The sequence below is a fragment of the Aythya ferina genome (genome assembly GCF_964211825.1).
Source record: "Aythya ferina genome assembly, chromosome: 37".
In the NCBI taxonomy this organism is placed as follows: Eukaryota; Metazoa; Chordata; class Aves; order Anseriformes; family Anatidae; genus Aythya; species Aythya ferina.
Window position 1 is genome coordinate 360099 of NC_140334.1, and position 27795 is coordinate 387893.

The 27795-nt window shown below is 60.2% G+C and overlaps 1 protein-coding gene and 1 long non-coding RNA gene across 4 annotated transcripts; both read right to left on the bottom strand.

Moving 5' to 3' along the window:
* Nucleotides 1-145: 145 nt before the first annotated feature.
* On the bottom strand, nt 146-27744 carry RNF40 (ring finger protein 40). Its single transcript, XM_084502174.1, has 19 exons — nt 27467-27744; nt 23915-24082; nt 22112-22256; nt 20318-20623; nt 19395-19507; nt 17936-18082; nt 16852-16926; nt 16036-16155; nt 14658-14837; nt 13297-13432; nt 12190-12311; nt 10773-11281; nt 8630-8747; nt 8415-8564; nt 6996-7208; nt 5092-5217; nt 3932-4072; nt 3011-3112; nt 146-1618 (listed from the first exon to the last, which is right to left on the bottom strand). Exons 1-19 carry the CDS (start codon nt 27623-27625, stop codon nt 1442-1444), a joined length of 3207 nt encoding a protein of 1068 aa, XP_084358300.1. The 5' UTR covers nt 27626-27744; the 3' UTR covers nt 146-1441.
* LOC311426067 lies at nt 5226-6873 on the bottom strand. 3 transcript variants are annotated; one of them, XR_014686573.1, is made up of 4 exons: nt 6627-6873; nt 6333-6373; nt 5521-6214; nt 5226-5448 (listed from the first exon to the last, which is right to left on the bottom strand). It is a non-coding gene; the product is annotated as an uncharacterized lncRNA (long non-coding RNA). The 3 variants fall into 3 exon arrangements; XR_014686574.1 differs by lacking the exon at nt 6333-6373 and adding an exon at nt 6476-6492; XR_014686572.1 differs by lacking the exon at nt 6333-6373 and having other exon boundaries at nt 5521-6231.
* Nucleotides 27745-27795: the final 51 nt, after the last annotated feature.

The following is a 27795-nucleotide window of genomic DNA, read 5'->3' on the forward strand; positions in this document are numbered from 1 at the left end:
TCCTCCAGCACTCTATGGTTTGCCGAGGTCCTCCACGTCTCTATGGTTGCCAGCAGGGCACCACGTGTCCAGGGGACACTCTAGCCCCCCCCACCCCCACTCTCTATGGTCCCTCCCCCCCAAGGAGGCCACGCGTAGCCACGCCCACAGCTCCAAGCGCTTTATTGGGGGGGGGGGAGGGGCAGGGGGCGGGGCCAGAGCACCCAGCAATCACCGGGGGGCACCCATGGGTGGCACGGGGCACCCTGGGCTTCAACCGACGCCGACGCAAAGCCAACGGTGGTCCTCCAGGGGGGCGTTGGCCAACCTCCAAGACCCAACGTTGACCATAGAGCACCCATGGGTGGTCAGGGAGCACCCATGGGTGCTGGGGGTGGACTGAGGCACTCCACGATGTCAACAAGCACCCATGGGTGCCCACGGTCTTCACCTAACACACCCACAAAGGGTCCCACGGTCCTCCAAGTTGACGTTGGCCAACCCCCAAGACCCAACGTTGACCATAGAGCACCCGGGGTTGGACAGGGAGCACCCATGGGTGCTGGGAGAGGCTTTGGAGCACCCCAGGACATCAAGAAGCACCCATGGGTGCCCACGGTCTTCACCTAACACACCCACAAAGGGTCCCACGGTCCTCCAAGTTGACGTTGGCCAACCCCCAAGACCCACCGTTGACCGTAGAGCACCCGGGGTTGGACAGGGAGCACCCATGGGTGCTGGGAGAGGCTTTGGAGCACCCCAGGACATCAAGAAGCACCCATGGGTGCCCACGGTCTTCACCTAACACACCCACAAAGGGTCCCACGGTCCTCCAAGGTGGTGTTGGCCAACCCCCAAGACCAAACGTTGGCCGTAGAGCACCCGGGGTCGGTCGGGGAGCACCCATGGGTGCTGGGGGTGGCTTTGGGGCACCCCATGATGTCAACAAGCACCCATGGGTGCCCACGGTCTTCACCTAACACACCCACAAAGGGTCCCACGGTCCTCCAAGTTGACGTTGGCCAACCCCCAAGACCCACCGTTGGCCGTAGAGCACCCGGGGTTGGACAGGGAGCACCCATGGGTGCTGGGAGAGGCTTTGGAGCACCCCAGGACATCAAGAAGCACCCATGGGTGCCCACGGTCTTCACCTAACACACCCACAAAGGGTCCCATGGTCCTCCAAGGTGCCGTTGGCCAACCCCCAAGACCCACTGTTGACCGTAGAGCACCCGGGGTTGGTCGGGGAGCACCCATGGGTGCTGGGGGTGGCTTTGGGGCACCCCACAATGCCAAAAAGCACCCATGGGTGCCCACGGTCTTCACCTAACACACCCACAAAGGGTCCCACGGTCCTCCAAGTTGACGTTGGCCAACCCCCAAGACCCACCGTTGGCCGTAGAGCACCCGGGGTCGGTCGGGGAGCACCCACGGGTGCCGGGGGGCGGGGTTGGGGGGGGGCTCAGCTGATGTAGACGCGGTGGAAGTCGTGGGCGCCGAAGGCGGCGTTGCACTTGGGGCACTTGCGCTGGCGGGTGTCGTAGCGGCTCTTGACGCACTCGAAGCAGAAGACGTGGAAGCACTTGGTGAGGACGGCGTCCTTCTTGCGGGCGTTGCAGCACGGGCACGTCAGGCGGGCCTGGGGGGCGGGGCAAGATGGCCGTCAGCCCCGCCCGGGCACCCATGGGTGCCGCCGGTGCACCCCAAGGTCCTGGGGATGCAGCCACGGTTCTCCAGACCCAGCCCAGGGTCTTCCAACCCCACCCATGGGTGCTACCACCCAACACCAAGGGCCTCCAGACCCATCCCAGGTCCTGCAACCCCACCCATGGGTGCTACCACCCAACCCCAAGGTCCTCCAGACCCAACCCAGGTCCTGCAACCCCACCCATGGGTGCTAGGACTCAACCTGAAGGTCCTCCAGAGCCACCCATGGGTGCTCTAACTCAACCCGAAGGTCCTCCGACCCCACCCATGGGTGCTAGGACCCAACCCCAAGGTCCTCCAAGCCCACCCATGGGTGCTCCAGCCCCACCCATGGGTGCTACGACCCAACCTGAAGGTTCTCCAACCCCATCTAAGGTCCTCCAACCTTCACCCAAGGTCCTCCAACCCCACCCATGGGTGCTAGGACCCAACTCCAACGTCCTCCAGACCCAACCCAGGTCCTCCAACCCCACCCATGGGTGCTCCAACCCCACCCATGGTTCCTCCAATCTCCACCAAGGTCCTCCAACTCCACCCATGGGTGCTAGGACCCAATCCCAAAGTCCTCCAACCCCATCTAAACGTCCTCCAAGGTCAACTCAAGAGCCCTCCAACCCCACCCATGGGTGCTACCACCCAACCCATGGGTGCTCCAACCCCAAGGTCCTCCAACCTTCACCCAAGGTCCTCCAACCCCACCCATGGGTGCTAGGACCCAACCCCAAAGTCTTCCAGACCCATCCCAGGTCGTCCAACCCCACCCATGGGTGCTCCAACTCAACCCAAAGCTCCTCCAGCTCCATCTAAAGTCCTCCAAGGTCACCCCATGCATCCTCCAACCCCACCCATGGGTGCTCCAACCCCACCCAAGGTCCTCCAACCCCATCCCAGGTCCTCCAACCCCACCCATGGGTGCTAGGACCCAACCCCAAGATCCTCCAACCCCATCCAAGGCCCTCCAACCTCCACCCAAGGTCCTCCAACCCCACCCATGGGTGCTAGGACCCAACCCCAAGATCCTCCAACCCCATCCAAGGCCCTCCAACCTCCACCCAAGGTCCTCCAACCCCACCCATGGGTGCTAGGACCCAACTCCAAGGTCCTCCAGACCCAACCCAGGTCCTCCAACCCCACCCATGGGTGCTCCAACCCCACCCACGGGTGCTGCGACCCCACCCCAACCCCCTCCAGCCCCATCCACGTCCCCCCAGCCTCCCCCCAAGGCCCTCCAACCCCCCCCGCTGCTTCCCCAACCCCCCGACTGGGACCTCCCGGCCCCCCCCCGTCCCCCAGCCAGCACCCATGGGTGCTCCCCGCCCCGCACCCGGTACTCCTTGATCTCCTCCTGCAGGATCTGGTCGGCGTCGGCGTACACCTCCACCTTCCGCTGCTTCTCCAGCTTCCGGCGCAGCCGCGACAGCTCCTCCTGGGGGGGGGGTGGGGGGTGACCCACGGCACCCATGGGTGCCCCCCCCCCCCCCCCCCCCCAGACCCCTATAGAGCCCATATGCCCCCAAAGGGACCCCCGGAAGCCCGAATTTGCCCCCTTCAGAGCCCCTCAGATCTCCTATAGGTGCCCCGCAGACCCCCCATAGGGCCCCCTAGACCCCTATAGGTCCCCACAGCCCCCTATAGCTTCCCCCAGACACCCTATAGGTCCTCACACCCCCCCTATAGGTGCCCCCAGACCCCCATAGGTCCCCACGCCCCCCAAAAGGACCCCCACACCCCCTATAGGTCCCCCCCCGGACCCCCCCACATCCCCACAGACCCCCTATAGATCCCCATAGCCCCCATATAGGTACCTCCAGACCCCCTATAGGGCCCCCTCCCCCTGTAGGGCCCCCCAGACCCCCTATAGATCCCCATAGACCCCCTATAGGTACCCCCAGACCCCCTATAGATCCCCATAGCCCCCATATAGGTACCCCCAGACCCCCTATAGATCCCCATAGCCCCCATATAGGTTCCCCCAGAACCCCTATAGGACCCCCACACCACCTACAGACCCCCTATAGGTCCCCCCAGACCCCCTATAGGTCCCCATAGCCCCCATATAGGTACCCCCAGACACCCTATAGGCACCCCCACCCCCCCCTACAGGCGCCCCCACACCCCCATAGACGCCCCCACACCCCCATAGGCGCCCCCAGCCCCCCCATAGCCCCCCCCAGACCCCCCATAGGTCCCCCCCCAGGACCTATAGCCCCCCCCAGCGCCCCCTATGGATCCCATAGGCGCCCACCTGGGCCCTCTTGAGGCTGAGGGACTCCTTGTCCTTGGCGGCCCGGTTCTCGGCGGCGCAGGCCTGCAGCTCCCGCAGCCGGGCCTGGACGTGCTCCCCCTGCGCCCGCAGGTCCTCGGCCAACTGCGCCGCCTCCACCGCCTGTTGGGGGGGGGGGGGGACACGGGGAGGGTCACCGGGGTCCCCAGGGACCCCCCAAGTCCCATAGGGTCGGGTACTGTAGGGTTGGGGCCCATAGGGTCGGGTCCTGTAGGGTCGGGTCCCTTGTCTTGGGTCCCTTGTCTTGGGTCCCGTAGGGTTGGGTCCCGTAGGGTTGGGGCCCATAGGGTTGGGGCCCATAGGGTCGGGTCCTGTAGGGTTGGGGCCCATAGGGTTGGGTCCTGTAGGGTTGGGGCCCATAGGGTTGGGGCCCCTCATGATGCCCACCCCCATCCCCTAGGTCCTATAGGGTTGGGTTCCTCCATGATGACCACCCATGTCCCCTAGATCCTATAGGGTTGGGGCCCATAGGGTTGGGTCCTGTAGGGTTGGGGCCTGTAGGTTTGGGGCCTGTAGGGTCAGGTCCCTTGTCTTGGGTCCCATAGGGTCAGGTCCTGTAGGGTTGGGTCCCCTTGTGATGGGCAACCAGGTCCTATAGGGTTGGGGCCCATAGGGTTGGGTCTCCTTCTCATGGGCACCCAGGTCCCATAGGGTTGGGTCCCCTCATGATGCCCACCCCCATCCCCTCCATCCCATAGGGTTGGGTCCCATAGGGTCGGTTCCCATAGGGTCGGGTCCCCTCATGATGCCCACCCCCATGTCCCCTAGATCCTATAGGGTTCAGTTCCTTCATGATGGCCACCCCCATCCCCTACATCCCATAGGGTTGGTCCTATAGGGTCAGGTCCCCCCATGATGCCCACACCCCCATCCCCTACATCCTATAGGGTTGGGTCCTATAGGGTCGCGTCCCCTCATGACGCCCACCCCCATCCCCTAGATCCTATAGGGTTGGTCCTATAGGGTTGGGTCTTCTTGTGAGGGCCACCCATGACCCTTGGGTCCCATAGGGTCGGTTCCCCTCACGACGCCCACCCACGCCCCTCAACTCCCTTTGAGCCGCCGTCCCCGCCCCGCACCCTTGGGTGCCCCCACCCCCCCCCCCACCCAAAGGTGCTCGCCTTCCTCTTGTTGAGCTCCAGGGCCTGGGAGCGCAGCGCCAGCTCCTTCTCCACCGAGGCCAGGCTGCCCTGCAGCACCCGCTCCTTCTCCTCCAGCTTCTGCACCACCAGCAGCTGCGCGTCCACCTGGAGGGGGCGACACCGAGGGTGGGCACCCGCGACACCCCAGGGTGGGGGTGGGGGGTCAGGAGCCGTGGGTGGGATCCGTCACGGGGAGGTGGGCGAGGGTCTGCAGGGCATCGGGCACTTGGGGGTTCTCGACGCGAATTTTGGGGTCTCCGTCGTCTTGGGCACTTGGGTGGGCTCAACGTTGGACCCTTGGGTGGCCTCAAGCCAAGGATTTGGGGTCTCCATCACCTTGGACCCTTGGGTGGCCTCAAACCAAGGATTTGGGGTCTCCATCACCTTTGACCCTTGGGTGGCCTCTACCTTGGACACTTGGGTGGCCTCAACCCAAATTTTTGGGTCTCCACCCCCTTGGACCCTTGGGTGTCCTCTACCTTGGACACTTGGACAACCTCACCCCTGATACTTGGGTCTCCATGACCTTGGACCTTTGGGTGTCCCCTACCTTGGACCCTTGGGTGTCCTCAACCCAAACATCTGGGTCTCCACCACCTTGGACCCTTGGGTGTCTTCAGTCCTGATATTTGGGTCTCTACAACCTTGGACCCTTGGGTGTCCTCAACCCAAATTTTGGGGTCTCCATCACCTCAGACCCTTGGGTCTCCACCACCTTGGACCCTTGGGTGTCCTCCACCTTGGACCCTTGGACAACCTCACCCCTGATACTTGGGTCTCCATGATCATGGACCCTTGGGTGTCCTCATCCCAAACTTTTGGGTCTCCACCACCTCAGACCCTTAGGTGTCCTCTACCTTGGACCCTTGGGTGTCCTCAGCTCAAAGATCTTGGACTCCATCATCTTGGACCCTTGGGTGTCCTCAACCCAAGGATTTGGGTCTCTACCACCTTGTACCCTTGGGTGTCCTCAACCTAAATTTTTGGGTCTCCATCATCTTGGACACTTGGGTGTCTTCAGCCCTGATATTTGGGTCTCTACGACCCTGAGGACCCTTGGGTGGCCTCAAGCCAAGGATTTGGGGTCTCCATCATCTTGGACCTTTGGGTGTCCTCAACCTTGGACACTTGGACAACCTCACCCCTGATACTTGGATCTCCATGATCATGGACCCTTGGGTGTCCTCATCCCAAATTTTTGGGTCTCCATCACCTCAGACCCTTGGGTCTCCACCACCTTGGACCCTTGGGTGTCCTCCACCTTGGACACTTGGGTGGCCTCAACCCAAGGATTTGGGGTCTCCATCATCTTGGACCCTTGGGTGGCTTCAACCCCAACATCTGGGTCTCCATCATCTTGGACCCTTGGGTGTCCTCTACCTTGGACACTTGGACAACCTCACCCCTGATACTTGGGTCTCCATGACCTTGGACCCTTGGGTGTCCCCTACCTTGGACCCTTGGGTGTCCCCAACCCAAACATCTGGGTCTCCACCATCTTGGGTGTCCTCAACCCTGATATTTGGGTCTCTACGACCTTGGACCCTTGGGTGTCCTCTACCCAAATTTTTGGGTCTCTACGACCTTGGACCCTTGGGTGTCCTCAACCCAAGGATTTGGGTCTCCATCATCTTGGACCCTTGGGTGTCCTCCACCTCGGACCCTTGGGTGTCCTCAACCCCAACATTTGGGTCTCCATCATCTTGGACCCTTGGGTGTCCTCCACCTCGGACCCTTGGCTGTCCTCCCCCCCGATATTTGTCTCTCCACCCCCTCCAACCCTCGGCTCATCCTCACCCCAACCCCCTTGGCTCTCCCCCACCTCGCACCCTTGGGTGCTCCCCACCCCCCCCACCCCCCCCATCCCCCCCTCCTCGTTCTACCTGCGCCTTGAGGGCCAGGACCTGCTCGGCCAGCTCGTCCTTCTCCTCGCGCAGCAGCTTGTGGATCTGGTTGGCCTTGATGCGCTCCGACATCAGCTTGAAGTTGGCGTCGTCCTTCTCGCGCAGCTGCTGCAGCAGCCGCAGGTTCTGCTCCTGCATGTCCTCGAAGGCCTGGCCCGTCACGTCCATCTCCGACAGCAGCGCCTCCTCCTCCTGCCCCGTGACGTCATCAAAAAAGGGCGGTGACGTCATCAAAAAAGCCCGGTGACGTCATCGGGAAAGCCAACGAGGTCAACGGGCGAAGGGCGCGCCATCGCCGCCGCTCCCCGGCCCCGACCGCGCGCGCCGTGAACCGGGCGGGGGACGTCGTAACTGCTCTTATGACGTCATAACTGCTCTTATGACGTCATAACTGGTCTTATGACGTCATAGCGAGGCCGGTGACGTCACCGAAGGCGCCCGTGAAAATATAGGGCGGGCCCCTGATGTCATCGGCCCCGCCCGCCGGGCCCTATTGGAACACCCTGCCCTCCTGCCCCCCTAAGGTCCCGCCCCCTTCCAAAAGGGCTCCACCCCTTTTATCTGTAAGCCCCGCCCACCACTCTTAGCCCCGCCCACCACTCTTAGCCCCGCCCACCACTCTTAGCCCCGCCCACCACTCTTAGCCCCGCCCACCCCATCCATGCCCTCCCTGTAGCCCCACCCATCCTTTAAGCCCCGCCCACCCCATGGCCACACCCACCCATACAAGCCCCGCCCGCTATTTTAAGCACCGCCCACTCATTTTAGCCACGCCCGTCCCTTTTAGCCCCGCCCACCCCATCTATGCCCACCCCTCCACCGTCGCCCACCCTACAACCCCACCCAATCCCTCAACCCCACCCACTCCAAGCCCCGCCCACTCGTGGCCCCTTCCACCCATTAGCCCCGCCCACCCATTTGGGCCCCTCCCACTCCCTTTAAGCCCCGCCCACCCCTCCAACATCACCCACCCTCTAGCCCATCCCACCCCACCACCCTACCCACCCCCTCAAGCTCCTCCCACCTTTGTCCACACCCACTCATTAGCCCCGCCCACTCCCCTTAAGTCCCGCCCACTCCCCTTAAGCCCCTCCCACCCCCTTTAAGCCCCACACACCCCTCCACCATCACCCACCCTCTACCCCACCCATCCCCCACCCACCCCCTCAAGCCCCTCCCACCTTCGACCACGACCACCCCAAGCCCCGCCCACACCCCCTCAAGCCCCGCCCACCCCCTTTGAGCCCCGCCCACCCCTCCACCATCACCCCCCCTCTACCCCAACCCACCCCGCCACCCCACCCACCCCCTCAAGCCCCTCCCACCTTCGACCACGCCCACCCCAAGCCCCGCCCACACCCCCCTAAGCCCCGCCCACTCCCTTTAAGCCCCGCCCACCTGCTTGGTGGCCGCCAGCTTGCGCTGGAGGTGCTCGATCTGCTCCTCGGCCTGGCGCAGGCGCCGCAGCGCCTCCTCGTCCGCCAGCTTCTTGCTCTCGCGCCGCTCCCTCTCCTCCAGCTCCCTCGCCCTCCCCCGCAGCTCCTCGGCCTAATTAGCATCTCGTTAACACCTCCCGATGGCTAATTAGCCCCTCGTCAAGCGCCCGGCCTCACCTCGGCCTTGCTCTTCCTCTCGGCCGCCATCAGCTGCACCTTGTCGCGCTGCTCCTTGGGCGCCGATTTGTACATGTCCAGGAGCAGTTTCATCTCCTTCTGGCTCTCCTGCGCCTTCCTGCTCATTTGCATATCATTAGCATACGGTTAGGGTCGTTTGCATATCGTTTGCATAGTCAACGTTGCGGTAGGGCTATGGAAAGCGCGGCAAAACTGGCCCCGGTAACGCCAAAGTGACACCAAAATGCCCCAAAGTGACACCAAAATGTCCCAAAGTGACACCAAAATCCTCAAAACTGACACCAAAATCCCCCAAACTGACACCAAAACCCCAAAACTCCCATCAAAACCCCAAAACTCCCATCAAAACCCCCAAAACTCCCATCAAAACCTCCCAAAATGATACCAAAATCCCCCAAACCGACACCAAAATCCCCAAAACTCCCATCAAAACCCCAGAACTGACACCAAAACCATCAAAACTGACATCAAACCCCCCAAAATCGACACCAAAATCCTCCCAAACTGACACCAAAACCCCGAAACTGCCAATGAAATCCCAAAAAATGAAACCGAAATCCACAAAATCAACACTAAAATCCCCCAAAATGATACCAAAATCCTCCAAACTGACACCAAAATCCCCCAAACCAACCCCCAAACCCCCAAAACTCCCATCAAAACCCCCAAACTGCCAATGAAATCCCCCAAACCAACACCAAAATCCACAAAATCAACACCGAAATCCCTTAAAATGATACCAAAACCCTCCAAAACTGCCACCAAAACCCCCAAACTGACATCAAAACCCCCAAACTGCCACCAAAACCACCAAAACTGATACCAAAACCCCCAAAATCCCCCAAAACTGACATCAAAACCCCGAAACTGCCAATGAAATCCCAAAAAACGAAACCGAAATCCACAAAATCAACACCAAAATCCCCCAAAATGATACCAAAATCCTCCAAACTGACACCAAAATCACCCAAAGTGACACCAAAACCCCCAGAACTGACACCAAAATCCCCAAACTGCCAATGAAATCCCCCAAACCAACACCAAAATCCACAAAATCAACACCGAAATCCCTTAAAATGATACCAAAACCCTCCAAAACTGCCACCAAAACCCCCAAACTGACATCAAAACCCCCAAACTGCCACCAAAACCACCAAAACTGATACCAAAACCCCCAAAATCCCCCAAAACTGACATCAAAACCCCGAAACTGCCAATGAAATCCCAAAAAATGAAACCAAAATCCACAAAATCAACACCAAAATCCCCCAAAATGATACCAAAATCCTCCAAACTGACACCAAAATCCCTCAAACTGACACCAAAATCCCCAAAACTCCCATCAGAGGCCCCAAACTGCCAATGAAATCCCCAAACTGACCCCGAAATCCCCCAAACCGACACCAAAATCCCCAAAACCCCAATAACGCCCCGATAACCCCCCCCAAAAAAAACAAATAACCCCCAAATCGCCCCCCCAAACCCCAATAACCCCCCCATAACCCCCCCAAAAACCTCACTAATCCCCCAAATTGCACCCATAACCCCCCCAAATCCCCCCGCCATCCCCCCAAATCCCCCCCAAATCCCCTAAACCCCCCCCATAGAAACAATTAGCCCCCCAAATCTCCCCCCCAGCCCCCCCAAACCCCCAATAACCCCCCCATAACCCCCCCAAAACCTCAATAATCCCCCAAATTGCCCCCTATAACCCCCCCAAATCCCCCCCAAACCCCTTCAACCCCCCCCAAAATAAACAAATACCCCCCCAAATCTCCCCCCCAGCCCCCCCAAAACCCCAATAACCCCCCCATAACCCCTCCAAAAAAACAAATAACCCCCAAATCGCCCCCCCAAACCCCAATAACCCCCCATAACCCCCCCAAAAACCTCACTAATCCCCCAAATTGCCCCCATAACCCCCCCAAATCCCCCCAACTCCCCCCAAATCTCCCCCCCAGCCCCCCCAAAACCCCAATAACCCCCCCATAACCCCCCCAAAACCTCAATAATCCCCCAAATACCCCCCCAAATCCCCCCGCCATCCCCCCAAATCCCCCCATAACCCCCCCAAACCCCCCCAAATCCCCCCCAACCCCCCCAAATTTCGCCCCCCCCTCACTTGAGCTCCCCCCGCAGCTGCTTGAGCACCTCGGAGTCCTTCTTCTTGGGCTCGTCGGGGGGGCCCTTGGGGCGCTCCCTCTCCCTCTCCCTCCCCCGCTCCCGCTCGGGACCCCCCCGGGACCCCCCCGGGCGGGGGAGGGGGGCGGGGGGAGGGGGCTCCTTGAGGCGGGGAGGGGGAGGGGGCTGCGGAGGGGGAGGGGCGGGGGCGGGGGTGGGGGCGGGGGGCTCCTCCTCCTCCCGCCGGGGCGGGGGGGGCGCCTCGACGGGGGCGGGGGGCGTGGCCGCCGGGGGCCCCTCCCGCTTGGGTTCCGGGGGGGCGGGGCCTGGTGGGGCCCCGCCCTCTTCTTCTTTGACGGGGGCGGGGCCTGGGGGGGCTCCGCCCCCGCCGGGCGGGGGCTCCTCCGATGGGGCGGAGGGGGCGGAGGTGGAGGAGGAGGAGGAGGGGGGAGGGGGAGGGGGCGGGGCGGGGCCCGAGGGGGGCGGGGCGCCGCTGGCTTGGAGGCGGAGCTGGGGGGAGAGGGGAGGAGTCAGGGGGAGCCACGCCCACAAAGCTGGAGCATAGCCCTTTTAAGAGGCAGCAGTGGGCCCACCTCACTCCCGGTGGCAAAGCCCTTTTAAGACCCCCCCCCACCCCCCTCAGGGTCTATTTTGAGAAACTCCGCCCACTCCTTAAAGGGGCGGCCCCTAAATTTTAAGTGGGCCCACCCCACCAACAAGCAGCATTGCCCTTTTAAGGCCTCGCCCATTCACAAAGCCCCTCCCCCTTAAAGCAGGCCCCTCCCACCCCCATTCCTTCAATGGGGCCCACACACCCTCCAGTGGCATTGCCCTTTTAAGCCCCACCCACTTTGCAAAACCCCACCCAACACCTGGCCCCGCCCCCTCCCTTCTTAAAGGGGCAACGCCCTCCACCCACCACCCAACAGGATGGGGCCCACCGATGCTGCTTTAAGGCCCCGCCCCCTTCCACCAACCCCTCCCAGGTATTGACCACACCCCCCAGCCCCGCCCTTCCCCCTTAAAGGGGCAACGCTCTCCATCCACCACCCAACAGGGTGGGGCCCACCAACACTGCTTGAAGGCCCCGCCCCCTTCCGCCAGCCACCCAATCCCCTCCCAGGCGCTGGCCACACCCCCAGCCCCACCCTTCCCGCTTAAAAGGGCAATGCTCTCCTGCCACCAACCACGGAGTGGGGCCCACCAACGCTACTTGAAGGCCCCACCCCCTTCCCCCAGCCCCTCCCAGGTTCTGGCCACACCCCCTAGTCCCACCCTTCCCCCTTAAAGGGGCAACGCCGCGATTCAACCAAAGTGGCCGTGACGGGGTGACGCCTTGCCCCGAGCCCCACCCACGCCGCCCCCGCCCAATTTAGGCCCCTCCCCTCGAGGCCCCGCCCTCTCGAGGCCCCGCCCACCTTGTTGATCTCAGCCTGCACCTCCCGCAGCTTGCGCTTGTAGCGCTGCACGTCGCCCTTCAGCTGGTGGTTGTGGTTCTGCAGGCTGCTGATCAGGTGCCGCATCTCCCGGTTGATGGGGCCTGGGGGGGGACCCCAAAAAAGGTTTAGGGGGGATGGGGGGGACCCCATAAACCACCCCGACACCTCCCTCAAGTGTTGGGTGGGGTCAGAGAGAGGAGATGAAGAGGGGGCAGAGGGTCTTGGGGTGTTCCCATAGGTGGTGGGACCATGGAGGGGGTGGAGGACCAACCCCAAGAGGTCTCCAACCCCATGTTGGAGTTGGGTTGGGTCATAAAGAGGAAATTAAGAGGGATCAGAGCATCTTGGGGTGTTCCCATAGGTGGTGGGACCATGTTGAGGGTGGAGGATCAACCCCAAGATGTCTCCAACCTCCATATTGGCGTTGGGTTGGGTCATAAAAACGAAATTAAGAAGAACCAGAGCGTCTCAAGGTGTTCCCATAGGTGGTGGGACCACGAAGAAGGTCAAAGACCAACCCCAAGAGGTCTCCAACCTCCACGTTGGCGTTGGGTTGGGTCATAAAGAGGAGACAAAGAGAGACCAGAGCATCTTGGGGTGTTCCTATAGGTGGTGGGACCATAGAGAAGATGGAAGACCAACCCCAAGAGGTCTCCAACCCCATGTTGGCGTTGGGTTGGGTCATTAAAAGGAAATTAAGAGGGACCAGAGCATCTCGGGGTGTTCCCATAAGTTGTGGGACCACGGAGAAGGTCGAAGACCAACCCCAAGAGACCCCCAACCCCATGTTGGCGTTGGGTTGGGTCATAAAGAGGAAATTAAGAGGGATCAGAGTGTCTTGGGGTGTTCCCATGGAGGGATGGAGATGACGGGTTCATGGAGAGGGTGGAGGACCAACCCCAAGAGGTCTCCAACCTCCATATTGGGGTTGGGTTGGGTCATAAAGACGAAATTAAGAGGAACCAGAGCGTTTTGGGGTGTTCCCATAAGTGGTGGGACCACGAAGAAGGTCGAAGACCAACCCCAAGAGGCCCCCAACCCCTTGGGGTCCCGGAGGGGAGCTGAGGAAGGACCCGAGGGGCTCACCCGCCTGCTCGTTGGCCGCCAGGTTCTGCTCGAACTCGATGCGCAGCATCTCGTACTCCTTGCGCACCTGGGCCAGCGTGTCCTCCAGCTGGATCACCTCCGTCCGCAGCCGCTTCTGCACCCCCAGCTCGTCGCTCTGCCAAGGGAGGAGGAGGAGGAGGAGGAGGAGGAGGAAGGATGGGGAGGAGACGCGGGGGATGTGGAGGTCGAGGAGGACACGGAAGGTAGGGTGGAGGAGATGGAGGATGAGGAGGATGAGGAGGATGAGGAAGGACACGTGGGGGACGTGGAGGTCAAGGAGGACATAGGGATATGGAGGATGAGGAGAATGAAGAGCGATGAGGAAGGACATGGAGGACACGTGGACATGGAGGTATGAGGAGGAGATGGGAATATGGAGGATGAGGAGGGAGGAGGAAGGATGGGGAGGACACGTGGGGGACATGGAGGACAAAGAGGATGAGGAGGATGAGGAGGACAGAAGATAGGGAGGATGGAGGGAAGGTGGAGGACACAGAGGGAAGAGGAGGACATAGAGGATGAGGAGGGATGAGGAAGGACATGGAGGACACGTGGGGGACGTGGAGGTCAAGGAGGACATAGGGATATGGAGGATGAGGAGGATGAGGAGGGATGAGGAAGGACATGGAGGACAAAGTGTGGGACATGGAGGTCAAAGAGGATGTGGAGGGACGAGGAGGAGATGGGAATATGGAGGATGAGGAGGGAGGAGGAAGGATGGGGAGGATACGTGGGGGACATGGAGGTCAAGGAGGACATAGGGATATGGAGGATGAGGAGGATGAGGAGGAGGAAGGACGTGGAGGACACGTGGAGATGGAGGACGAGGAGGACATAGGGATATGGAGGATGGAGGAAATGTGGAGGATGAGGAGGATGAGGAGGGACGGGAAAGGACATGGAGGACATGGAAATATGGAGGACGTGGAGGATGAGGAGGGACGAGGAAGGACGTGGAGGTCAAGGAGGATGAGGAGGACACAGGAATATGGAGGACGAGGAGGATGAGGAGGGAGGAGGAAGGACGTGGAGGCCACGTGTGGGACATGGAGGTCAAGGAGGACGTGGAGGATGAGGAGGACGTGGGAACATGGAGGATGAGGAGGATGAGGAGGGAGGAGGAAGGACACGGAGGTCAAAGAGGATGAGGAGGGACGAGGAAGGACGTGGAGGCCACCAAAACCACCCCCAAATTCCCCGTGTGACACAGGCGGCCATCTTGGCTGGCCAACAGTTGGCCACCACGCCAACCCAACCCAACCAGGACCTCGAGGACGCCCCGAGGAGGCCGAAGGCCACCCGGGGCCACCCTTGGGGACACCGTGGGGACGTCCCCTCACCTCCATGTGCTCGATGTGGCGCAGGTGGCTGTTCTTGGTGGCCAGGAGCAGGGCGCGGGCCTCGTCCAGCTGCGTCTTCACCTGCAGGCTCTCGTGGTAGAGCAGCGAGAACTGCGACTGCAGCACCTTGTACTCCAGCGTCTCCTTCACCGCCTCCTCCGGCAGCGAGTGGAGGGCCACCTAGGGGCGGGGGGGACACCCGGACGTGTCCCCAGGGTGTCCCCTCCTCCCCGCGCTCACATCGCCGACCTTTACCACGTCCACAGTGTCTACGATGTCCCCAACGCGCCCAATTTTCATGGCGCGCCCTCCAAAATTCGCCATTTCCCCAAGATCTACGGCGTCCCCAACGTTCACATCGCCAACGTTGACCGTGTCCCCAACGGCCACCGGGACCCCGACGTTTGTGACCCAAAATTTATGGCCCCGACACCCCAACATTCATCATTTCCCCAATATTTACGATGTCGCCAACGTTGACGATGTCCCCAACGTTGACATCCCCAACGTTGACGTCCCCAACGCTGACGATGTCCCCAACATTGACAACCCCAACGTTGACCCCAACGTTGACTCCCCAACACTGATGACCCCAACATTGACCCCCCCAACGTTGACGATGTCCCCAACGTTGACGATGTCCCCAACGTTGACCATGACCCCAATATTTACGATGTCCCCAACGTTGACAACCCCAACGTTGACAACCCCAACGTTGACAACCCCAACGTTGACAACCCCAACGTTGACAACCCCAACGTTGACAACCCCAACGTTGACGTCCCCAACATTGACCCCAATGTCGACCCCCCAACGTTGACCATGTCCCCAACGTTGATGCCCCCAACGTTGACCATGACCCCAACGTAGATGACCCCAACGTTGACGATGTCCCCAACGTTGACGCCCCCAACATTGACCCCAACGTTGATAACCCCAACACTGACCCCCCAATGTTGACGACCCCAACGTTGATGTCCCCAACGTTGACCCCAATGTTGACCATGACCCCAATATTTACGATGTCCCCAACGTTGACAACCCCAACGTTGACCCCAACGTTGATGTCCCCAACGTTGACCCCAATGTTGACGATGTCCCCAACGTTTCTGACGTCCCCAACGTTGACAACCCCAACGTTGACGACCCCAATATCTACGATGTCCCCAACGTTGGCCTCAACGTTGACCCCCCAACGTTGACGACCCCAACGTTGACCCCAATATTTACGATGTCAACATTGACCCCGACGTTGACGATGACCCCGACGTTGACGACGTCCTCGATACCCTCCAACCCCTCCCACCTCCCCGCTATCCCACGTAACCCCAATGACCCCAACGCCCCCCCAATGTCCCCAACGCCCCCCCGGGGTCACCTTGAGGCGCTCGTGGCCCCTGACGGCCTGCTGGAGCTCCTGCTGCAGCTTCTCCAGCTCGGCCATGCGGCTGTTGGCCAGCTCCTGGTTCCCCTCCAGCTCCGCGTTCAGCATCTCAAACTTGGGGGGGGGACACCCCAAAACCAAGGGGTCACCCCCCAAACACAGCAACCCCACCCCTAAAGGGCCCCAAACCCGGCCCAGGGTCACCCAAATCCCCTCGAGATACCCCCAAAACCTCTCCAAGGTCTCCCAAGAGGTCCTCAGGGCCCCCCGAATTCACCCCAAACCCTCCAAAAGCTCCTCGGGGCCCCCCAAAACCCCTCAAGATCCCCCCAAAACCCCCCAAGAGCCCCCCAAATCCCAACCTAGATCCCCCCAAATGCCCCCAACATCTTCAGGGTCCCCCAAAACCCCTCAAGATCCTTCCAAAACCCCCCCAAGAGCCCCTCAGGGTCCCCCCAAAACCTTCAAGATGCCCCCAAAACCCCACCAAGATCCCCCATGAGCTCCCCGGGGTCCCCCAAATCCACCCCAAACCCTCCAAAAGCTCCTCAGGGCCCCCAAAACATCTCAAGATCCCCCCAAAACCCCCCAAGAGCCCCCCAAATCCCAACCAAGATCCCCCCAAAACCCCCCAAGAGCCCCTCAGGATCCCCCAAAACCCCTCAAGATGCCCCCAAAACCTCCCCAAGATCCCCCACGAGCTCCCCAGGGTCCCCCAAATCCACCCCAAACCCTCCAAAAGCTCCTCGGGGCCCCCCAAAACCCCTCAAGATCCCCCCAAAACCCCCAAATTCCCCATCCCTCCCTCACCTTCTGCATGCTGAGCGTGATCTGTCCCCCCTGGAAGCCCCCGGAGCTGCCGGAGCCGTAGGAGCCCGAGGTGAGCTGGGGGGGGACAAGGGGACGTTGGGGACACCGGGGGGACGCTGGGGACCCCAAGTGACATCACAAGACCCAAGGGACCCCAAATGATGTCACAAGACCCCAGTGACCCCAAGGGACATGGGAGAACCTCAAGGAACACGACGCGACCCAAGTCCCGTAGAGCGACCCCAAGTGACATCATGGAACCCAAGTGACGTCACAAGACCCAAGTGACCCCAAAAGGGACATGGGGGGGACCCCAAGTGACATCCCAAGACCCAAGGGACCCCAAATGACGTCACGAGACCCCAGTGACCCCAAGGGACATGGGAGGACCTCAAGGAACACGACGCGACCCAAGTCCCGTAGAGCGACCCCAAGTGACGTCACGGAACCCAAATGACGTCACAAGACCCAAGTGACCCCAAGGGACATGGGGGGACCTCAAGTGACATCACAAGACCCAAGGGACCCCAAATGACGTCACAAGACCCTCAAATGACCCCAAGGGATGTGGGAGGACCTCAAGGAACACGACGCGACCCAAGTCCCGTAGAGCGACCCCAAGTGACGTCACGGAACCCAAGTGACGTCACAAGACCCAAGTGACCCCAAGGGACATGGGGGGACCCCAAGTGACATCCCAAGACCCAAATGATCCCAAATGACGTCATAAGACCCCAGTGACCCCAAGGGACATGGGAGGACCTCAAGGAACACGACGCGACCCAAGTCCCGTAGAGCGACCCCAAGTGACGTCACGGAACCCAAGTGACGTCACAAGACCCAAGTGACCCCAAGGGACATGGGGGGGACCCCAAGTGACATCAGAGGACCCAAGAGACCCCAAATGACGTCACAAGACCCCAGTGACCCCAAGGGACATGGGAGGACCTCAAGGAACACGACGCGACCCAAGACCCGTAGAGCGACCCCAAGTGACGTCACGGGACCCAAGTGACCCCAAGTGACGTCACAAGACCCCAGTGACCCCAAAAGGGACGCGGGGGGGTCCCCGAGGGGGGGTCACCTGCTCGAGGGCCTCGGCCAGGTGCCGGTCCAGCCGCCCCTCGCGCTTGCGGAGCTTGGCGCTGTCCCACTGCAGCCCCTCCACCGTGGTGCCCATCTCCAGCACCTTGGTCTCGGCCGACGTCGCCTTGTCCTGCAGCTCCGCCAGCTGGGGGGCGGGGCCAAGACGGCGGTGACGTCATCGCGTCAAGAGGTGACGTCACCGCGCCGGGAGGTGACGTCATCCCGTCAAGAGGTGACGTCATCGCGCCAAGAGGTGACGTCAACCCGTTGGGACGTCGGTTGGGTCAACCCATGGGGACGCAACGGCATCCCATGGGGACATTGATGACGTCATCCCATTGGGAGGTTGATGACGTCATCCCATTGGGGACGTCAGTTGGGTCAACCCATGGGGACATTGATGACGTCATCCCATGGGGACGTTGGTGACGTCATCCCATTGGGAGATTGATGACATCATCCCATTGGAAGATGACGTCAACCCGTGGGGACATTGATGACGTCATCCCATTAGAAGATGATGTCATCCCGTGGGGACATTGGTGACGTCATCCCGTGGGGACATTGGTGACGTCACCCCATTGGGAGATTGATGACGTCATCCCATGAGAATGTTGATGACGTCATCCCATTGGGAGATGACGTCACCCCACTGGGACGTTGGTGACATCATCCCGTTGGGACGCGTCACAGTCCCAGTCCTCTCCCAGTGCTCCCCAGTTGCTCCCAGTGCCCCTCAGATCCCCCCGACCTGTTCCCAGAGCCTCGTAATCCACTTCCAGTGGCCCCCAGTTGCTCCCAGTCCCTTCCCAGTGGTTCCCAGTGCCCCCCAGTCCTCTCCCAGTGTCTCCTAGTTCTCTCCCAGTGCTCCCCAGTCCCCTCCCAGCTGTTCCCAGTGCCTCGTAATCCACTCCCAGTGCCCCCCAGTTGCTCCCAGTGCTCCCCAGTTCCCTCCCAGCTGTTCCTAGCGCCTCGTAACCTGCTCCTAGTGCCTCCCAGTGTCCCCCCAGTTGTTCCCAGTCCCCTCCCAGTTGTTCCCAGTGCTTCATAACCCACTCCCAGTGCCCTCCAGTTGCTCCCAGTGCTCCCCAGTTCCCTCCCAATGCCCCCCAGTTCCCTCCCAATGCCCTCCAGCTCCCTCCCAGCTGTTCCTAGCACCTCGCAACCTGCTCCTAGTGCCTCCCAGTGCCCCCCCAGTTGCTCCCAGTCCCCTCCCAATTGCTCCCAGTACCTCCCAGTTGCTCCCAGTCCCCTCCCAATTGTTCCCAGTGCCTCCCAGTTCTTCCCAGTCCCCTCCCAGTGCCCCCCAGTGTCTCCTAATTCCCTCCCAGTGCCCACCAGTCCCCTCCCAGCGCCCCCCAGCTCCCTCCCAGCTGTTCCTAGCGCCTCGTAACCTGCTCCTAGCGCCTCCCAGTGCCCCCCCAGTGCCTCCCAGTGCCTCCCAGTTTGCCCAGTACCTCCAGCGAGACGCGGTGGTGCTTCTCCTGCAGCTGCAGCACCAGGTCCTGCAGGCGCCGGTGCTCCCGGAGCAGCTCCCGCAGCAGCGCCCGGCCCGGCTCCCCCAGCTCCGCTGCGGGACGGCGCCGTTGGGGGACCCCAAAACCCCCCCAAATCACCCCAAAACCCCCCAGGGACACCCCCAGATCCTAAGGGACCCCCCCAATTCCTAACTGACCCCCCCAGAGCCCCCAAATCCCCGGATTCCCTCCTGGGACCACCCTAAATCCCCCCCAAACCCCCCCAGCACCCCCTAAATCCTCCCCAAGAGCCCCTAAATCCCCCTTAAAGCCCCCCAGGGACCCCCCCCAAATCCTAAATGACCCCCCCAAAGCCCCCAAATCCTTCCAGGACTCCCCCAGCAGCCCCCCCAAATCCCCTGATTCTCTCCTGGGACCACCCTGAATCCCCCCCAAACCCCCCCAGGACCCCCCAAACTCCCCCAAATCCCCCTGAAATGCCCCAAAATCCCCCTTAAAGCCCCCCAAGGACCCCCCCCCAAATCCTAACTGACCCCCCCAGCCCCCCCAAATCCCCTGATTCCCTCCTGGGACCACCCTGAATCCCCCCCAAACCCCCCTAAAGCCCCCCATATCCCCCCCAACTCCCCCTAAATCCCCCTAAACTCACCTGAAATCTCCCTAAACTCCCCCAAATCCCCCCCAAACCCCCTCAGGGACCCCCTAAACCCCCCCAGGGACCCCCCCAATTCCTGAGCAGCCCCCCCAGAGCCCCCAAATCCCCTGATTCCCTCCTGGGACCACCCTGAATCCCCCCCAAACCCCCCTGTATCCCCCCCAACTCCCCCTAAATCCCCCCCAAACTCCCCCAAATCCCCCCCAAATCTTCCCCAACCCCCCCCAGGACCCCCCCCCGGGCTCACCCCTGGCTGCCAGCCGTGCCCCCAGCTCCTGGGTCCGTCGGTGGGCCCCCGCCAGCCCCTCCACCAGGCGGGCGACGGCGGCGGGGGCGAAGGCGAGGCGGGGGCGCAGGCGCAGCTCCCCCTCCTCGGGGCCGCTGCGGCTCAGCGCCGCCACGAAGGCGGCCGCCGGCCCCCCCAATTTGGGGGCGCCCCCCCCACCCCCCGAGGAAGACCCCCCGACCCCCCCCGGAAGGCTGGAGGGGGGAGGGGGGGGAGGGGGAGGGGCTGGAGGGGGAGGGGGGGGCGCGGAGGGGGCGCCCCAAGGCTCTGCAAAGGGGGGAAATGGGGGGGGGGGGCTGTAAAGGGGTGGCCCCCCCCATGGTTTATTGGCCCCCCCCAAGGCTATTAGCACCCTAATGAACCGTTGACCCCCCCCAAATCCTACTGAGCCCCCCCAAATCCCATTAAACCCCCCCCAAACCCATTAATCCCCCCGAAAACCCCATTGACCCCCCCCAATAACCCATTGACCCCCCCCAATAACCCATTGACCCCCCCAAAAACCCATTGACCCCCCCAAAAACCCATTGACCCCCCCAAAAACCCATTAAACGCACCCAAATCCCATTAACCCCCCCCAAAACCCACTGAGCCCCCCCAATCCCACTTAACACCCCCAAAACCCCCCAAATCCCCCCAAAACCCCCTCATAGCCCCCCCCAACCCCCAAATGTCCCCCCCAGACACCGAAGTGACCCCAAAATGCCCTAAACGTCCCCAAATTCACCTTACGGCCCCCCCAAACTGCCCCAAAGCCCCCCAAGACCCCCCCAAGCCCCCCAAATCCCCATAAAATTGCCCCAGAATCCCCCAAAATCCCCCCAAGCTCCCCCCAAAATCCCCCTAAAGCCCCCCAAGACCCCTCCAACCCCCCCAAAATTGTCCCTAGGCCCCCCAAACCACCTCAAGACCCCCCAAGGCCCCCCCAACATCCCTCCAAGACCCCTCAAACTGTCCCAAATCCCCCCAAATTGCCCCAAGACCCCCCAAAACCACCCCAAGACCCCCCCAACCCCCCCAAAATCCCCCCAAATTGCCCCATACCACCCCAAAGCCCCCCCAAAACCCCCCAAGCCCCCCCAAACTGCCCCCAACCCCCCCCCAAAAAAAACCAAAACCCCCAAACTGCCCCAAAATCCCCCCAAATTGCCCCATACCACCCCAAAGCCCCCCCAAAACCCCCCAAGCCCCCCCAAACTCCCCCCAACCCCCCCCCAAAAGAACCCAAAACCCCCAAACTGCCCCCAAACCCCCCCAAATTGCCCCTAAACCACCCCAAAGCCCCCCCAAAATCCCCCCAAGCCCTCCCAAACCACCCCAAGACCCCCCCAAAATCCCCCAAACCACCCCAAAGCCCCCCCAAATTGCCCCAACCCCCCCAAAATCCCCCCAAATTGCCCCATACCACCCCAAAGCCCCCCCAAAATCCCCCCAAGCCCCCCCAAACCACCCCAAGAATCCCCCAACTCCCCCAAAATCCCCCCAAATTGCCCTATACCACCCCAAAGCGCCCCCCAAAGCCCCCCAAGCCTCCCCAAATTGCCCCAAGACCCCCCCAAAGCCCCCCAAGAACCCCCAAAACCACGCCAAGACCCCCCCAACCCCCCCAAAATCCCCCCAAATTGCCCCATACCACCCCAAAGCCCCCCCAAAATCCCAAGCCCCCCCAAACCACCCCAAGAACCCCCAAAACCCCCCCCAAATTGCCCCAAACCCCCCCAAAACCCCCCCAAATCCCCCCCCCCCCCAACTCACCCCTCCTGTCGGCCCCCTCGCTGTCCCCCGGGGGGGGCTCGGTGCCCTCGGGCCGGGGCTCGGGGGGGTCCGGGGGGGGCGCCGGGGGGGGGGCGGCGCCGTCGGCCTCGTAGCGCCGCAGCAGCGCCTGCACCTCCGCGTCCAGCTGGGGGGGGGGGGAAAAAGGGGGGTCAGGGCACCCCAAAATCCCCCCAAAATCACCCCAAAATCCAGGGGACCCCCTCTGGGGGGGGCTGGGTCGGTTTTAGGGGGGGTCGGGGGCTTTTGGGGGGCGTTTCGGGGCTTTTTAGGGCATTTTGGGGAATTTGGGGCTTTTTAGGGCATTTTGGGGGGTTTTGGTGGGTATTGGGGCTTTTTGGGGTGTTTTGGTGTTATTGGGGCTTTTTCGGGTGTTTCAGGGCCTTTTTGGGGAGTTTTCGGGCTTTTTAGGGCATTCAGGGGGGTTTTGGGGCTATTGGGGGCTTTCGGGGGCTATTGAGGCTTTTTGGGGTGTTTTAGGGGGTTTTGGGGCTATTGGGGCTTTTTGGGGCTATTGGGGCTTTTTGAGGTGTTTCGGGGCGTTTTGGGGCGTTTTGGGGCTCTTAAGGCTTTTTGGGGTGTTTTGGGGCATTTTGGGGCTTTTTAGGGCGTTTTGGGGCTCTTGAGGCTTTTTGGGGTGTTTCGGGGCTATTGGGGCTTTTTGGGGTGTTTCAGGGGCTTTTGGGGCTATTGGGGCTTTTTGGGGTGTTTTGGGGCTATTGAGGCTTTTTGGGGTGTTTCGGGGCTTTTTGGGGCTATTGGGGCTTTTTAGGGTGTTTCGGGGCTTTTGGGGGCTTTTTGGGGCTTTTTAGGGCATTTTGGGACTATTGAGGCTTTTTGGGGTGTTTTGGGGCTATTGGGGCTTTTTGGGGTGTTTTCGGGCTTTTTAGGGCATTTTGGGGGGTTTTGGTGGGTATTGGGGTTTTTTGGGGCTTTTGGGGGCATTTTGGGGCCGTTGGGGCTTTTTGGGGGTGTTTTGGGGCTTTTTGGGCATCCCAAGGTGATTCAGGGACCCCAAAACCCTTTTGGGGTCACATCAGACCCTTTTGGGGTCCAATGCTCACTTTTTAGGGCCTGTGAGACCCTTTTGGGGCTCTGTGGGACCGGTTTTGGGGCCCACCACCCCCTTTCGGGGCCCCCTGAGCCCCTTTTGGGACCCCCTGAGCTCCCTTTTGGGGTCCAACACCCCTTTTTGGGGTCCCAGCCCCCTTTTTGGGATCCCACCCCCCTTTTTGGGGTCCCAGCGCCCCTTTCTGGGCCCTGTGAGCCCCTTTTCGTCCCCCTTGAGCTCCTTTTTGGCCCCCATCAGCCCCCTTTTGGGGTCCCAGCCCCCCTTTTGGGACCCCTAGAGCCCCCTTTTGGGGTCCAACACCCCCCCTTGGGGACTCAGTGCCCCTTTTTGGGGTCCCAGCTCCCTTTTCGTCCCCCTTGAGCCCCTTTTTGGCCCCTGTGAGCTCCCTTTTGGGGTCCAACACCCCGTTTCAGGATCCCAGCCCCCTTTTTTAGGATCCCAGCCCCCTTTTTGGGATCCCAGCCCCGCTTTTTGGGGGTCTCAGCCCCCTTTTTGGCCCCCACAAGCCCCTTTTCATCCCCCATAAGCCCCTTTTGGGCCCCCATCAGCCCCCTTTTGGGGTCCAACACCCCATTTTGGGACCCCTAGACCCCCGTTTCGGGATCCCAGCCCCCTTTTTAGGATCCCAGCCCCCTTTTTTAGCATCCCAGCCCCCTTTTTAGGATCCCACCCCCCTTTTTAGGGTCCCACCCCCCTTTTTTTGGGGCCCCCACCTGCCCCCAGTAGCGGTTGACCAGCAGCAGGGTGGCGTCGTCGGTGGCCTGGCGCTTCTCCAGCTTCTCGATGCGCTCCCGCAGCTCGTCCTCGCACGCCTGCCGCTGCTCCAGCCGCTCCGCCAGCTTCTTGTTCTTGAACTGCAGCACCTTCAGGTCCATCTCCTCCTGGGGGGGTTAATTAGCGCGGTAATTAGCGCGGTAATTAGCGGAGAGGGGGCGGGGAGGGGTATTAGGGGGGTAAGGGAGGGGGTGGAGGGGGGTGTGGGGTGGGGAAAGGGGGTGGGGAGGGGAAAAGGGGTGGGGAGGGAGGGGAAAAAGGGAAGTGGGGGTTAGTTAATTAGGGAATTAATTAGGTAATTAATTAGTGGGAAGGTTATTTAATAATTGGATAGCTTAATTAATGATTAGGGCAAAATTGGGAGGGGATAGGGAAAGAGGAAAGGGGGTTAGGGAGGGGAAAAGGGGTGGGAAAGGGGTGGGGAGGGAGGGTAAAAGGGGAAGTGAGGGTTAATTAATTAGGTAATTAATTAGGTAATTAATTAGTGAGAAAGTTACTCAGTGATTGGGTACGTTAATTAATGATTGGGGGGAAAATTGGGGGGATATGGGGTGGGGAAAGGGGGTTAGGGAGGGGTAAAAGGGTGGAAAGGGAGGGTAAAAAGGGAAGTAAGGGTTAGTTTATTAGGTAATTAATTAGGTAATTAATTAGTGAGAAGGTTACTCAGTGATTGGGTAGGTTAATTAACGATTAGGGGGAAAATTGGGGGGGGATAGGGAGAGGGGAAAGGGGGTGGGGAGGGGAAAAGGGGTGAGGAGGGAGGTGAAAAAGGGAAGTGAGGGTTAGTTAATTAAGGAATTAATTAGGTAATTAATTAGGGAGAAGGTTACTTAGTAATTGGATAGGTTAATTAATGATTAGGGCAAATTTGGGAGGGGATAGGGAAAGAGAAAAGGGGGTTAGGGAGGGGAAAAGGGGTGGGAAAGGGGTGGGGAGGGAGGGTAAAAGGGGAAGTGAGGGTTAATTAATTAGGTAATTAATTAGGTAATTAATTAGTGAGAAGGTTACTCAGTGATTGGGTACGTTAACTAATGATTGGGGGGAAAATTGGGGGGGATATGGGGTGGGGAAAGGGGGGCGAAAGGGGGTGGGGAGAAACAGTAAAAGAAGAAGTAAGGGTTAATTAATTAGTTAATTAGTTAATTAATTAGTGAGAAAGTTACTCAGTGATTGGGTAGGCTAATTAATAATTAGGGGGAAAATTGGGGGGATATGGGGTGGGGAAAAGGGTTGGGGAAGGGAAAAGGGGGGGTAAAGGGATTGGGGAGGGAGGATGAAAGGGGAAGTAAGGGTTAATTAATTAGGTAATTAATTAGTGAAAAGATTACTCAGTGATTGGGTAGATTAATTAATGATTGGGGGGAAAATTGGGGGGGATATGGGGTGGGGAAAGGGGTTGGGGAGGGGAAAAATGGTGGGAAAGGGGTTGGGGTGGGAGTGTTAAAAGGAAAGTAGAAGTTAATTAAGTAATTAATTAATGTAATAAAATAATGACAAGAATAATAAATAATTGAATATGTTAATGATTGGGGGGAATGGCGGAGACATAGGATGGGGAAAGGGGTTGGGGAGGGGTAAAGAAAGGGAATTTGGGGAAAAACAGGGGAAATGGTAAAATTATGGGGTTTTATGGGGAAGGGAAGGGGAAGTGGGGGGCAAAGAGATGGGGGAGGGGGAAAATAAGGAGAATTTGGGGTAAAAGTGGGGGAAAATGGTAAAATTATGGGGTTTTATGGGGGGAGGAAGAGGAAGAGGGGCTGGGGTGGACCCAAAGAGATGGAGAAGGGGGTAAATAGGAGGAATTTGGGGTGAAAAAGGGGGAAAACGATGAAATTATGGGGTTTTAAAGGGGTAGGAGGGGGAAGAGGGGCTGGGGGGGACCCAAAGAGATGGGGGAGGGAGTAAAGAAGGGGAATTTGGGGCGAAAAAGGTGGAAAATGGTAAAAGGAAGGGGAAGAGGGGCTGGGTGGAGCCCAAAGAGATAGCGGAGGGGGCAAATAAGGGCAATTTGGGGTAAAAAAGGGGGAAAATGGTAAAATTATGGGGTTTTATGGGGGAGGGAAGGGGAAGAGGGCCTGGGGGGGACCCAAAGAGATAGGGGAGGGGGTAAATAGGAGAAATTGGGGGTGAAAAAGAGGGAAAATGGTAAAATTAAGGGGTTCTATGGGGGGAGGAGGGGGAAGAGGGGCTGGGGGGGGCCCAAAGAGATGGGGGAAGGGGTAAACAAGGGGAATTTGGGGTGAAAAAGGGGGAAAACGGTAAAATTACGGGGTTTTACAGGGGAATGAGAGGGAAGAGGGGCTGAGGGGGCCCCAAAGAGATGGGGGAGGGGGGAAATAAGGGGAATTTGAGGTGAAAAAGGGGGGAAAACGATAAAATTATGGGGTTTTATGGGGAAGGGAAAGGGAACGGGGGGGCAAAGAGATGGGGTAGGAGGCAAACAAGGGGAACTTGGGGTAAAATAGGGGGAAAATGGTAAAATTATGGGATTTTATGGGTAAGGGAAGGAGAAGGGAGAGGAAAAGGGGCTGGGGGGGACCCAAAGAGATAGGGGAGGGGGTAAAGAAGGGGAATTTGGGGTGAAAAAGGGAGAAACTGATAAAATTGTGGGGTTTTATTGGGGGAGGAGGGGGAAGAGGGGCTGGGGGGGGCCCAAAGAGATAGGGGAGGGGGGTAAATAAGGGGAATTTGGGGCAAAAATGGGGGAAAACGGTGAAATTAAGGGGTTTTATGGGGGAAGGAAGGGGAAGAGGGCCTGGGGGAGCCAAAACAGATGGGGGAGGGGGTAAACAAGGGGAATCTGGGGTAAAAAAGGGGGAAAATGGTAAAAGGAAGGGGAAGAGGGGCTGGGGGGAGCCCAAAGAGATGGGGGAGGAGACAAATAAGGAGAATTTGGGGTTAAAAAGGGGGAAAACGATAAAATTATGAGGTTTTCTAGGGGAGGGAAGGGGAAGAGGGCCTGGGGGGGGGCAAATAAGGGGAATTTAGGGTAAAAAAGTGTGAAAATGGTAAAAGTACGGGGTTTTATGGGGGGAGGAAAGGGAAGAGGGCCTGGGGGGGGCAAATAAAGGGAATTTGGGGCGAAAAAGTGGGAAAATGGTAAAATTATGGGGTTTTATGGGGGAGGGAAGGGAAGAGGGCCTGGGGGGGGGGCAAATAAGGGGAATTTGGGGTGAAAAAGGGGGACACTGGTAAAATTAGGGGGTTTTATTGGGGGAGGAGGGGAAAGAGGGGCTGGGGGGGACCCAAAGAGATGGGGGAGGGGATAAATAAGGGGAATTTGGGGTGAAAAACGGGGAAAATGGTAAAGTTACGGGGTTTTCTGGGGGAGGGAAGGGGAAGAGGGCCTGGGGGGGGGCAAATAAGGGGAATTTGGGGTAAAAAAGTGGGAAAATGGTAAAATTACGGGGCTTTATGGGGAGAGGAAGGGGAAGAGCGGCTGGGGGGGGGCAAATAAGGGGAATTTGGGGCGAAAAAGGAGGAAAACTCACGGTGGAGGAGATGCCTCCGAGGCGCAGCGGCTCGATGAGGGTGGTGGGCGGCTGCTCCTCGCGGGGGGGGGGCGGCGGCGGCGGGGGCCGCTTCTCCGGGGGCCCCCCCCCGGCCCCGCCGGCCTCCGCCGCTCCCCGCTTGGCCCCGGCGCCCGACATGGCCTCGGGGGGGGCGGGTTTTGGGTGGTTTTGGGGCTTTTTTGGGTGGTTTTGAGGTGTTTTTTTGTAAGGGGGGGGCGCGGGGAGCCCTCGGCAGCCGCTGCCGCCCCGCGGGCTGGGCCGCGGCGCTGTGCGCATGCGCGGACCGCCTCACGGCGCAGCCCCGCCCC